Source organism: Bombyx mandarina, chromosome 25 (genome assembly GCF_030267445.1).
Source record: "Bombyx mandarina strain Sakado chromosome 25, ASM3026744v2".
Taxonomy (NCBI): Eukaryota; Metazoa; Arthropoda; class Insecta; order Lepidoptera; family Bombycidae; genus Bombyx; species Bombyx mandarina.
This window is the reverse complement of record NC_143231.1, coordinates 3,835,206-3,848,233: the sequence shown is the minus strand read 5'-3', so window position 1 is coordinate 3,848,233 and position 13,028 is coordinate 3,835,206. Positions and strand designations below refer to the sequence as shown.

Genomic DNA, 13,028 nt, shown 5'->3' with positions numbered 1-13,028 from the left:
TCATGATTTTATGAGACTTAGACCTGACATACAGAGGGATTAGGAGAAATTGATTTCCACGGTGAAGGAATAACATCGTGTAATAAAAATCAAACCCGCAAAATTATAATTTGCCTAATTGGACCTTTGCCTGGTTGGACCTCTTGTGAGTCCGCGCGGGTAGGTACCACCAACCTGCCTATTTCTGCCGTGACGCAGTAATGCGTTTCGGTCTGAAGTGTGGGGCAGCGGTTGTAACTATACTGAGATCTTAGAATTTATATCTCAAGGTGGGTGGCGCATTTACGGTTGCAGATGTCTATGGTCCAAGTGAACTATGATCTCGTTCATCAGTCTAGCAATTAAAGTAGAAAGTCGCTAACTCCTGATGTTCCCTGTAGAGCTGTTCGGGCACGGAGTACTGGTAGAGGTGCAGCACGGGGTGCGCGCGGGGCAGCAGGCGGCTGCAGCGGCGCCAGTAGCGGCCGCTGTCGGCGCCGCGGCACACGCGCTGGTTCACGTAGAACACGCGCGGCACCGACAGCTTCACCTGGTGCAGCTCGGCGCCGACCAGCGCCCACACCTTGAACAGCCCCGGCTCTGCTGTTTCCGCTACCTGTTCAAAAAAATAAGTACATACGTTTTCAGGAGCACGCGGTGGCCACACCATTTTTTTATTGCTTTGATGAATAGAGGATCTCTGGCCCACCTGATGTTAAGTGATTACCTGAGCATCGACAACATTAAAGCCGCCAATCACCTTGAGAGACGCGTTCTAAGTCTCAGTTTTACAATACAACGGCTGCCCCACTCTTCAAACTGAAACACATTACTGCTTCACAGCAGAAGTGGGGATGGTGGTGGTACCTACTGTCCGCGCGCGAGCTCCGAGGATTTTTAAGGAATGTTGACGTAATGAGCTAGTGTTGTAATTAGTCGATATTGCGCTATCGATACTAACACATCTTAAGCCTCCGTGCGAGTGTAAATTATAAAATAGTTTTATGAGGGTATTATATACTTGAAAAAAAAAAAAAACAATTGATCACGTATGAATTTCATTTAATAAACTGATTTTTATTGAACAAAATGAACGTGATATCTTATTAATTACTCTCGCAATCAGATTAATCAGTAGTTGAAGAATTTGATGTACTCTCCTCTTGATGTCACTCTCCTCACATACTTCAATAATAAATGATTCGACAACGTCCTCCATTAAGCCATCCTTTTGCCAGTAATTTTCCTCTAATGCAAAGACATGTTTATTATGCTAGTGCTCGCCATTCCTTTTTCATCAAATTAAATAGCTATTTGTGCAAACAAAAAGACTTATAAGTGTAAGACTATTTATATTAAAAATCACACGTAATTAACACTGCTATCGCAAAATTAAAAACAACGAGTCGGTAAGCGTACTCTCACGTTAAGGTCGACACTAGTACTGGGAGAGTGCGGGGTATGAAGCGAGGGGCGGGCGCGGTGCACGCCCGCCCGCTTCCTCAGCCCCCGAATACTCGGAGCTCGCGCGCGGAGTTTGCATGACGCCCTACCAACCAGTAAGCATTTGAGCAAATAGTAAGATATAAATCATAGATTATAGGTAAATAGCCTGAGGTGTTTAAAACAAAAACGGCGGCGAGGAGGTCAGCGACCTCATAACGGCGGTCAATGACCCTAGATTTTGTGTGCCTCACATTGCGGCTTCACCAGATGCAGAAATTTTAAAGTATTTATATTTGTGCGTAAGTTAATTTTTACAACCTGTATAATTTGCCATGGTGTATTCAACAAAGTGCGCTGTGCTCTCCTGATGAAACTACCTAACGTGGCGGCCGGCCCGGAGCTCCTCGGCGGCGGCATTATGTCATTGTCCATTTTACCTGTCCATCCACAACATTCAACAAATATCACAAAAAGTTAATAACTAAAATGACTATAAAGAACCTTACCTGGTAGTAGGACCTCTTGTGAGTCCGCGCGGGTAGGTTTTTTTTTTTTTTTCCTACCTATGCTGATAGCCTTGAGAGGCTATTTCAGCTTCGCCCTAACGTTTGTAGGTGAGCTCGCGGGGCTCAACCGGAGTGTTGCTAACACTGACCCTAGCAAGAGCAGTGCTTCGCAGAATCTACCACCGGATCGGAAACGCGACCCACTGAGAAGATCCGGCGAGAAACTCAGTGGGCTGTGTCTATGGGTTAGTTCGCTCGTCGAGCCCTTCGTCGCAAGCGACGGGTTCGACGAGGACGGTGACCGGTGCTTGTGGTGCCTAAAAGCACCGTTAATGGATCAGGAGGATCCGTAATGACGTGCTTTGGGCGACGTCGACGGTTTACCATTCGGTCTACTGGGTCGGGTATGTAATTTCCAGCGGCTACGATGAGAGGGTTCTCATGTCGTGCCGCCTTCTCAAAATGGCGCAGCGATGCCGACTGTAGATACTTACTAAATGAGTCGAGCTCCAGGTCATCGTGGAGATCCACGTTCCTAAGGAACCAAGGCGCTCCGACGGCTATCCTGCAGAATCGTGATTGAATAACCTGAAGGGATTTCAAGTGGGTGCGGGCTGCGTGAGCGAACACTACGCTTGAATACGTCATGACGGGGCGTATACAAGTTTTGTAGAGAGTTACCTTATTGCGAAGGGACAGTTTGCTTCGACTACAAAGCATTGGATAGAGTCGTCCTAGAATAAACGCGGCGCGGTCGCGTACCGTTTTTATATGGGGACGGAATGTCATCCCTCTGTCGAGGGTGACGCCTAGGTATTTGACCTTCGAGACCCACGGTATGGGCTGGCCAAAGAGAGTGATGGGACTAACGGCGGAGGTGTTTGCGCGCCTATTACGGAGTGGGATGCTCGAAGTGATGTTCGGAGGGCGACCCCTTTTGAAGAGCACCGCTGCGCTTTTCGTGGGGTTGATGTCAATTCGCCACTTCCGGAACCACTGTCCCATGGTGGCTACTGCGATCTGGAGTCGCCGATGAAGCAGCGACATCTTCCTACACGAGTAGTAGATAGCCGTGTCATCGGCGAAGAGCACTAGATGGGTCTCCGGAGACCGGGGTATATCATTGATATACAAACTAAATAATAACGGGGAGAGCGCGGAGCCTTGCGGGACTCCGGCAGTCAGTTGACGGGGACGAGAACGAGTTCCCTCTACTCGATATCGAAACGAACGGTTCGACAAGAAGTCTCGTATGATGAGCACGAGTCTGTCTGGCACTCCCATGTTGTACAGTTTGTAAATTAAACCGTTGTGCCAGACTTTGTCGAACGCCTTCGCGATGTCGAAGAAGAGGGCGCCGGTCGGGATTTGTTTACGCCTATTTAGTCCTATCAGGATGTGCTCCGTGAGGCGGTGCACTTGTTGTACGCACGAGTGTTTAGAGCGGAATCCGAACTGTTCGTCAATGAGAATTTTGTTCGCGGTAACAAAATCCCAGAGGCGTTTCCTAAGGAGCCGTTCGTAAATTTTTTCTATCGTCGGGAGGAGACTAATCGGACGGTAACTAGAAGTTTCGTTTGTCGGTTTGCCCGGCTTATGTATACCGATAACGTCCGCTTCTTTCCACACCGCGGGAAAGATGCAGTGCGTCATAGCGGCATTTAAAATTGTAGCCAACATTGCTATCAGTTGGACTGGCAAGAGTTTTAGCGCGCGGTTGCGGATGCCGTCGGAGCCGGGTGCCTTCCTAGGTTGGAGGTTGTGGATCGCGTCTCTAACTTCGTCAGTGGTAATGGGGGGTAACGCGTCCGAGGGCGGCAGGGAAGCTCTACGCTCGACCTCCCTGTCGACTAACTCGGTGTGTTCGGGGTCCGCGTGTTGAGTGCTGGTGGTGCACTGCTCTTGCAGTGCATCGGCCAGTAGCTCAGCCTTGTCATCGTCATCGAATGCCGGTGGTTGGCCTGAAGGGCGTACGAGGGGAGGCATAGTAGCGGTAGTTTCGGATTTGAGAGTCCTAGCTAGTCGCCAGTATGCTTGGTGAGAGGGCGCGAGTTGTTCTAAATAACTATGCCAATTATCGTTACGCGCGTCGCTTAGGCGGGAGTTGACTTCGCGTTGTAGACGACGCATCCGAATCCGGTTTGAATGCGTGGGAAGACGATCGTAGGCCCGGATTGCCGCGTTCCTAACTCTTAAGAGATTCCTAAGATCGGGGGACAGTCTGATGCGGTGGAAGCTGTCTTCCACATCGACTTCTTTGGAAGATCTAATGATCGCGGAAGAGATGTGATCGGTAATGATGTTCGCGCGGGTAGGTACCACCACCCTGCCTATTTCTGCCGTGAAGCAGTAATGCGTTTCGGTTTGAAGGGTGGCGCAGCCGTTGTAACTATACTGAGACCCTAGAATTTACATCTCAAGATCGGTGGCGCATTTACGTTATAGATGTCTATGGGATCCAGTAACCACTTAACACCAGGGCCGTGAGCTCATTCTACTGTCTTAACAAAAAAAAAAAAATCAAGTTTTTTTTAAATTATATTATAGTTTCTATACCTCGTTTGTTTCGATTTCTTAAACCACGCTGCTCCATTTGCCACAGCCATTTTCTTTTTTGAAACAAAATCCAATTTCTTCGTTCTTCCTGTAATATAAATTTAAGCATTGCCCCCGTAAGTCCCGTCGCTTCTGAAGTACTCACATAGAATTATGGAGGGTGGAAGTCAGGAGGATCATCTCGGTGTATTAAAAAGTGTCAGCTGAAAGAGAACCAAAGAAGGTGGCGCCACAGTAGCAGGTAGAAAGATTTAAAAAAATAGCGCCATAAACAACGTACCACATTTCACTCCGTTTAAAATTGCTATATTCATATCATTCCCATTTCCTACATTTACGCTATTTCGGCGAGTCTTCACAATAACTTTCAGGTTACAGATGGATACTTTTCAACTTGTCCCCAAAACAAGATGGTGCTCCTTATTTCAACCCTGCTTCACTGTCCTTTCTACCTATTACTATCGCTAAGTGATGACCCGATGAGATTGGAAAGGCTATTATGGTTAATAATTTTAAAAAAAATCTTCTCGTCTATACCTTAGTATTTCCGAAAGACGGCGGAGGTCCCAGCGCCTCTCTCCACGTGGCGGCGGCGTCTTGAGGCGGAGATTCAGTCCGTTTCCTCTTCATAGTGTGCACTACCGGACGAATTATTGTGGCCCTCCCTGTCTTGTCTTTGCCAATGTCTTCCATGTCCATTTCTGTGTTCTTTTGAAAATTAAAATTTTATTTACTTTTTAATTTAGTTAAATAATGTTTAATTGTAAATTCGAAGTAAGGATGCGGCCTATTTGATGACTTAACATCATTGCCCACGAGTTAGTACCGAACCGACCGATATCCTGTGAACTATTTTTTTATTGTCGTTATCTTTGATTTCGATTTTAGCAATCTATACTAATATTATAAAGAGGAAAGATTTGTTTGTTTGTTTGTTTCGAATAGGCTCCGAAACTACTGGACCGATTTGAAAAATTCTTTTTTCATTAGAAGCCGACATTGTCCCTGATGAACATAGGCTACTTTTAAAAAAAAAAAAAATTGTATTTTTTTGGTTTCATGTGTATTTTAATGTTTCCGAAGCGAAGCGAGGGCGGGTCGCTAGTCCACAATAAGTACGCGTATTTGCCTTAACCTGTTTCGTTATCTTGTACCTTACCTGGTAATTCCTCATTGAAATAGCTTTTTAATTGTTTTAATTTTTTTCTAAAATAACAGTATTAAAAAAAAAACGATGATATTTGCAACGCCGTGCGCTTTGATAGGTAGATCGAGCCACGTAACTAATAGATTTTATAATACTTTATTAATTTCTTAAATAATTAATAAATCACAACTTAGGTTAATTTTCTACATTCTTAGATTACAGAACATAAAAAAAATTTCTATGTTTTCCATTACTGCCATTCACTATGTGCTAAGCTCGTTAGCGAATGTCAGATAATGGCCTCTATGTGTATAGCTCCTCACCGAGGTATCAGCACCAGCGGCTTCCTCCGCGTCTTCCTCCACGGCGCGTAGTTCCCTGGGCTGCGCGCTGAACATGTCCGTGATCTTCCTCGTTTTGTACTTATCCGTTTTGGCGAGCATCTTCTTGTGCAGCCAATCCGGGTACTGCACCCGGGGCACCGGATTGTCCAACTGGAGAACAACAACAAGAGAGTTTGACAACGAGTCTCAACTACCCTCTCTGCTGCTTAATTATAAGATCTTTTCGACAAAACTTCATACATTTGACAATAATTATTGTATTGCTTACTAGCTGACCCGGCAGACTTCGTAGTGCCTCAATCGATAAATAAAAGACCTAAACTTTTGTATAAAATAAACTTAAAACAAACAAAAGGAATCGGTCCGACGGGGGACACATCAAAGGAAAAACTAAATTGTTATTTTTATTTAATTCTGAGCATTTTCATATTTATATACCTTTTAAACCTTCTCTGGACTTCCACAAATAATTCAAACCGAAAATTAGCCAAATCGGTCCAGCCGTTCTCGAGTCTTAGCGAGACAACGAACAGCAATTCATTTTTTTTGTTGCTTATATGGGTGGACGAGCTCACAGCCTATCTGGTGTTAAGTGGTCACTGGAGCTCATAGACATCTACGACGTAAATGCGCCACCCACCTTGACATATAAGTTCTAAGGTCTCAAGTATAGTTACAGCGGCTGCCCCACCCTTGCCCGGCTGCCAAACCGAAACGCATCACTGCTTCACGATAGAAATAGGCAGGGCGATGGTACCTACCCGTGCGGACTCACAAGAGGTCCTACGACCTGTAAAAGATTATTAGGATGTTGAGTGCGGAACTCACGCCTTGCATGGCGGCCGGTATGGTGATGATCTTCTGTATGGCCCCGCTGAGCCTCTCGATGTAGTAGGCCCAGTCCAGCACGTCGCGGATGTCGATGTGCTCGGAGACGCTGGAGTCCTTGAGCCAGCGCCGCAGGTGGTGCCGCTTCACGGCGGCCGGCGACTGGAAGATGGCGAGCGGGATCGCTCGTTCCGTCACCGGAGCACCCTCGGGCTTCTTCGATATTATGAATCTGTGACACAACAATTATTTTTCATTATTTTTCCTACCCATTCTAGTAGCATCGAGGGTTTATTCTAGATTCATCGAACTAGTAGGCGAGTTCACGGGGCTCAAGCCTGACGTCATGACGTCATGCCGTCAGGTCTGTAGTAATGACTAACCCTAGCAAGAGCAGTGTTTCGCAGAATCTACAACCGACCCACTGAAAAGATCCGGCGAGAAACTCAGTGGGCTATGTCTATGGGTTAATTTACTCGTCGCGAACCCTTGAACCGTCGAACCGTCGAACGATCACCAGTGCTTGAGGTACCTAAAAGCACCGTTAGTGGATCGGGAGGATCCGAAATGACGTGTTTTGGGCGACGTCGACTGCTTTCAATTCGGTCCGCAGGATCGGGAATGATTACATTATGCGAATAGTCCATGAATATGAATATAATATCAGTTGGATATTTTTATAAATGAATATGGATGAAGTTCGCTCACCTGCAAGCCAAGCCGGCGTCCTTGACCATCTGATCACCGAGGAACTCGGCCAGTCTTTTAGCGGTCGATATCGACGTAGACTTCTGTCCGCCGTAATCCTCCAGCTTCTTGGACATGGAACGGTTCTCCGATATCAGCTCGAACAGTTCGGCGTCGGGCATGTTGGAGCCCCGGCTGTACAGCACGTCCAGCCAGTAGTCCGCGACCCGGGCCACGGCGCCGTAGCACGACTTCAGATCGTTCCCTTTGAGGAAGGCCTCGAATACGGACGACTGAAATATTTTGATGAGTTGCAGTTCGCCGCGACGTTTTACTTCGAAACCTGAAATTTTAATTAAATGTCATTAATGGTGCGCCCTGATTTAGTAACGTCTTTGGATTTCGCGAGTCGATACTAATGTGGTACCAACTGTGGTTTTGTTGCAGTGAAATGATACCACCAATTACAATTTTATATTTCATTAAAGAGCGGACAAATACAAATGTTAATAGCGGAGCACCCAGCGTATGTTTGTCTCGAACTCAACCGAATGAAAACATTTTGCGAGTACCGTCGAATATCATATATAGTGCGATGCTCCAGCGCAGGGCCGTACTCAGCGCAGGGCTGCACTCAGGCTCGCTATACTAATATATAAATCTACATTGGTTTTTACGAATGTTTCGTTATAACTACCGAACCAAAGCCCTCACCTTTTAATTCCGCTAATGACCCGTCAAAATTGAAGACGGCATAACGCTTCTTCAACCTTTTGCCTTCTTCTTTCGAAGCCGGCAACACCATGGCCAAGTAAGGGCCGTCCACTTCAAAGAATATCGAGTTTTCCGAGCGCTGCTCGTATCTCTTCTGTTCCGGATCCACGAGTTCGAAGTACTGGTCGTTTGTAAAATGATCCTAATGAAAAAATAAAGTTTTTTTAACAGAAAATTGATTGAATAGCTCATACTCGTATTCTGACTCAAAATAAAATGCGAATAAGACGAACATTCTTGCAGCACCGAGATGACAGAATCACAGGTTTATTTTGCTTAATAATCATTATTAAGCTCATACTACTAAATCATACTACATCTTATATATAAAATTCTCGTGTCACAATGTTAGTTACCATACTCCTCTGAAACGGTTTGACCGATTTTTATGAAATTTGATATGCATGTTCAGTAGGTCTGAGAATCGGTTACTATCTATTTTTCATACCCCTAAGTGATAACATGTTAATTACAAAACATCATTCAATGCCTCAGCATGTTTTGTTATTTTTATATTCCCTGAACGTTCACAGCTCTACATGCCTCTTTTACTCATTTACCACATCCTTACACACTTACAATAAGTTAGTTTTTTTTTCTACACTAGAAATTCCCTAGAAATCTTATATATGGCAAAAACAACGTTTGCCGGGTCAGCTAGTACTAATATATTTTTGACCACCACTACCACCAATACTCATTGGACTCCTCTCCCTCTGGCTGGATGTAGGGAAGTGTATGTGTTCCACTGACCTTAACCATTGCATTGAGTACAGCATTAGGGAAGGAAACATTAATCTTCTTTTTCTTAGGATGATTTGTGTGGATGGTCACGTTTTCTGGAAACGATGAGGGTAATATGCACCAGATACCTGAAAAATACCACAAATTTTTAACGATATATTCATTTCTTTCCTTAAATTACTCCTTTTAATAACCGAGTAATTATTAACATATTAGTAAGAAAGGTGACCATGGTCAACACTGAAATTTCGTCTGACCACCAGAGTTAGCGGAAAGATTAATCCGGTAGAACCGCAACTGACGTAGCATATTGAACGTGAGCGCTCGTGAATACACTTCAGATTATATACAGAAGAATTTCAGGTCAGAGTCAGGTCAGAGGATCTTAGTGATAGTCCAATGATCAATTACAAAATCCTCCATCCTCCACGTTAAGAATAGGTTAAGTAGTGTAATTGTTTAATGTGTATTGTGAATAAAATTATTTCCTTACGTGATAAGTTAGATTGGCTTTCGTTATCGTGTTGTTATCTCGTATAGTTGTAAGGACCATTGTGTACAAATTCAGCACTTTGTCTTGCTTGGTCGTGCGCACATGGCTTATGTTGCAAATCAGATTTTGTTTCTTTTTACTTGTGTTTTTTATGTATTTTTTTAGCTTGTGATTTGTATTGCGTGCCTAATAAATAAATAAAAGATACGAAGCAAACCAAAGCTACGTATTACTACTATTCGTATTTCCCTATCGACCGGTATCAGCAGTTTCTGAACCCATTCTTCTTCATAGCTGTTTCGTTCGTAGCTCATACTTGCTAAAGGTAAGGTTTGTTGGTAATTTTGCGAGCCTCACAGACGACACTCCAATTAGGTTGAGCGGTAAGCCTAATCAGCTATAAAAACTGCTAAGTAGTAATCGTTTGCTCATTAAAAAAAATGTAATGCCTTAACCCTTTCACAACCATGTAGGTCACCGGTGCCCTCTACATGGCGCACTGAAGTAAGTTATTATGTCGATTTCTATTACTAAGGCGCCGGAATATCGTATACTGGAAAAGACGATTCTGTATACTGTGAATGAATCTAAGAGACTTAAAACACTAACACTGTGGTCGTCGTGGCCTAACGGATAAGACGTCCGGTGCATTCGTGTTGAAGCGATGCACCGGTGTTCGAATCCCGCAGGCGGGTCCCAATTTTTCTAATGAAATACTTACTCAACAAATGTTCACGATTGACTTCCACGGTGAAGGAATAACATCGTGTAATAAAAATGAAACCCGCAAAATTATAATTTGCGTAGTTACTGGTGGTAGGACCTCTTGTGAGTCCGCACGGGTAGGTACCACCGCCCCGCCTATTTCTGCCGTGAAGCAGTAATGCGTTTCGGTTTGAAGGGTGGGGCAGCCGTTGTGACTATACTGAGACCTTAGAACTATATCTCAAGGTGTGTGGCGCATTTACGTTGTAGATGTCTATGGGCTCCAGTAACCACTTAACATCAGGTGGGCTGTGAGCTCGTCCACACAGCTAAGCAATAAAAAAAAAAAAAAACTAAAACGTACATTAAAAACAAAAGAACGCAAAGGTAGCCAATCTAGGTGCTTAGTAACAAAAGTCGACATAATCACTTCAGTGCGCCGCGTAGGGCGCCGGTGACCTACATGGCACTCAAAGGTTAATCTCGAAATTCTGTGTGCTTAGTGCGAGTTTATTAACGTTCTCGATAGCGTAAAAGTTAGTCAAATTTTGTATGCAGTTGGAACAGCGCCCCTAGCGGCAAACGTAGGCAAACGATCCCATTCCATACAAATATGAGCTAACTTTTACGATATCGAGAACGTTAAAAAACTCGCACTGAGCACAGTGTTCATTGTATTAGAGGCCGTGTAGACGTTAGTGACATACCGTCAGTATCCAGCTCGAGCGGTCTGCCAACTTGTTCGATGATCTCCCGAGCTCGCATGATGATATTGGCGCCCGTGTAGCACACGATCCCCGCCATCTCCATGCTGTGCCATCGAGCACTGCAAAACATTCAGTATTTTATTTCAAATGCATTACATATAAACTATAATGTGATTCTAATCTTTAGATGAAATATACACATCTTAAAGACTTACATCGAAAATCTGACTTAATAAATGATTCTGATTCATAAAGAACATATTCAGAATGTAGAATGATTGCTTCGGGTTAAATTATATTGGGAAAATTGGAACGAAGTTCCTTATGCGACGATGTGGAGGGGTACCGTAACCGGGAAAAAACGTCCGTAACGTAAGATTTTTATTAGTAATGCACACAGTGTACGACTTAACTTTGTAATAACGTACAAAAAATAACATATTTTTATTATAATATTATATATTATTATAAATCATGGTGAATAAAATAAAGTTGATAACTTTATAAAGTAGTTTTTTTTTAACAATGAACAAATCATAATAAAAAATGTATACCCAAATAATTATTTTCTTTATACCTCGAATAGAACTTAAAATGAATATTTTTATAACAAGGAACTTCGTTCCTATCTGGTGTCCCACGACATCACACACCTTTTTTTGTTAATATTTTATTTTTCAATATTGTCGTATTGTAATTCGGTTTTAAGCGACTCGAATGTGGATAGTTTAAAAAAATTAAAAAAGATATATATTTACCCTCTCCTCATGACGTAGCCATAGAAAGAATTGAGAATACATTTATGTGCCAATTGCAGTGAATCGTACAAAACTTCTCTGCTTTTGGCGGATTTGATCTCCGCCGCGTCTCCGCTTGCAACCGCCTCGGAGACCTTCGCTTTCGCTTGCTTGTTCAGAGCTTTGTACTCGTAACGACGATCTCTATAAAAAACAATAATTGCATAATTTTTTTTTCATTCCAACCAACATTATAAACAATATGAACGAATGAATGAATGAAATACGCATACGAGCGAATGAAAGTAACGTACACTAATGAAGTTATTTCTTTATTTTTATCAAATTTACTTTGACAAGGTTTTTTTTTGCAGTTACTTGAGATAGTTTAATATATATAATAACAAATTTATAAACTACCATCGAATCATCAGTCATGTTTTGTGCTATCCATCTTCTTCTTAAACAAATTTAATCGAAAATGTAAAAATTAAGCCAGTACTTGAAACTGATCTGTGAATTTAGATTAATTAAAAAAAAAACCAAACCTTCAATATTAATTCCACGTCCCCACACATATATATTACATATTATGATATACTATTTTTAACTCTACACCAAGACCGGTGAGAGGACCCAAACCTTTTATATAGAAATTAGACAAATCTCATAGTACTCTAGTTAGAGTATTCAAAGTCGATCTCACCTGAACGCACGTACAGTATCCACATAGAAAGAGTTCTCCTTCTGGCATATAGTGGTTGTTCTTATTTCACTTCTGGTAACTTTAGTTTTCTTATACGCGACCTTGCAGTAATCCGCTAATCGTTTTTTCTCGTATGCAGCCTAAGGGCCAATTTAAAAACTAAAGCATAGAGCATTATGATATATGAACTATATAATTAAGAGTGGCGGCTGCCGGACATTCGGTATTAGACGGTTTTGTACGTCGTACATTTTTTATTTATTGCTTAGTTGGATGGACGAGCTCACAGCTCACCTGGTGTTAAGTGGTTACTAGAGCTCATAGACATCTATAAGGTAAATGCGTCACCCACTTTGAGATATAAGTTGTAAGGTCTCAAGTATAGTTACAACGGCTGCCCCACCCTTCAAACCGAAACGCATTACTGCTTCACGGCAGAAATAGACAGGGTGGTGGTACCTACCCGCGCGGACTCACAAGAGGTTCGACCATCAGTAAAATTGCCGGCTCAACAAATAAATGTCATTTCAACTGTTCAACATCTCACCTGTTCCTCTTTCGGCAGTGCGTGGAAGGGTCTGGGTGGGCCCCCAGGATATAGAGGTGGAAATTTTTCAGTTTCCAGCTGCTGTTGTATACGTTGGTACTCGCTCCTCGTAGCCGGTACTG

The 13,028-nt window shown here is 43.1% G+C and overlaps 1 protein-coding gene across 2 annotated transcripts in view; it reads right to left on the bottom strand.

The window, feature by feature from the left end:
* The window catches only part of DNApol-epsilon255 (DNA polymerase epsilon catalytic subunit 1), a 40,010-nt gene that overhangs the window by 16,486 nt on the left and 10,496 nt on the right, over nt 1–13,028 (bottom strand). For both annotated transcript variants that reach the window (XR_016325401.1, XM_089738582.1), the window contains exons 13-25: nt 12,907–13,025; nt 12,360–12,499; nt 11,675–11,857; nt 10,917–11,035; nt 9,021–9,139; nt 8,208–8,409; nt 7,515–7,836; nt 6,807–7,038; nt 5,958–6,128; nt 5,025–5,195; nt 4,488–4,575; nt 1,744–1,862; nt 363–595 (exon numbers count right to left, since the gene is read on the bottom strand). Coding sequence is in view for 1 of the 2 variants with exons in the window: in XM_089738582.1 (XP_089594708.1) it covers nt 363–595; nt 1,744–1,862; nt 4,488–4,575; nt 5,025–5,195; nt 5,958–6,128; nt 6,807–7,038; nt 7,515–7,836; nt 8,208–8,409; nt 9,021–9,139; nt 10,917–11,035; nt 11,675–11,857; nt 12,360–12,499; nt 12,907–13,025 (2,218 nt within the window). In the remaining variant the exon portion in view is untranslated. The remainder of the gene's footprint in view (nt 1–362; nt 596–1,743; nt 1,863–4,487; nt 4,576–5,024; nt 5,196–5,957; nt 6,129–6,806; nt 7,039–7,514; nt 7,837–8,207; nt 8,410–9,020; nt 9,140–10,916; nt 11,036–11,674; nt 11,858–12,359; nt 12,500–12,906; nt 13,026–13,028) is intronic.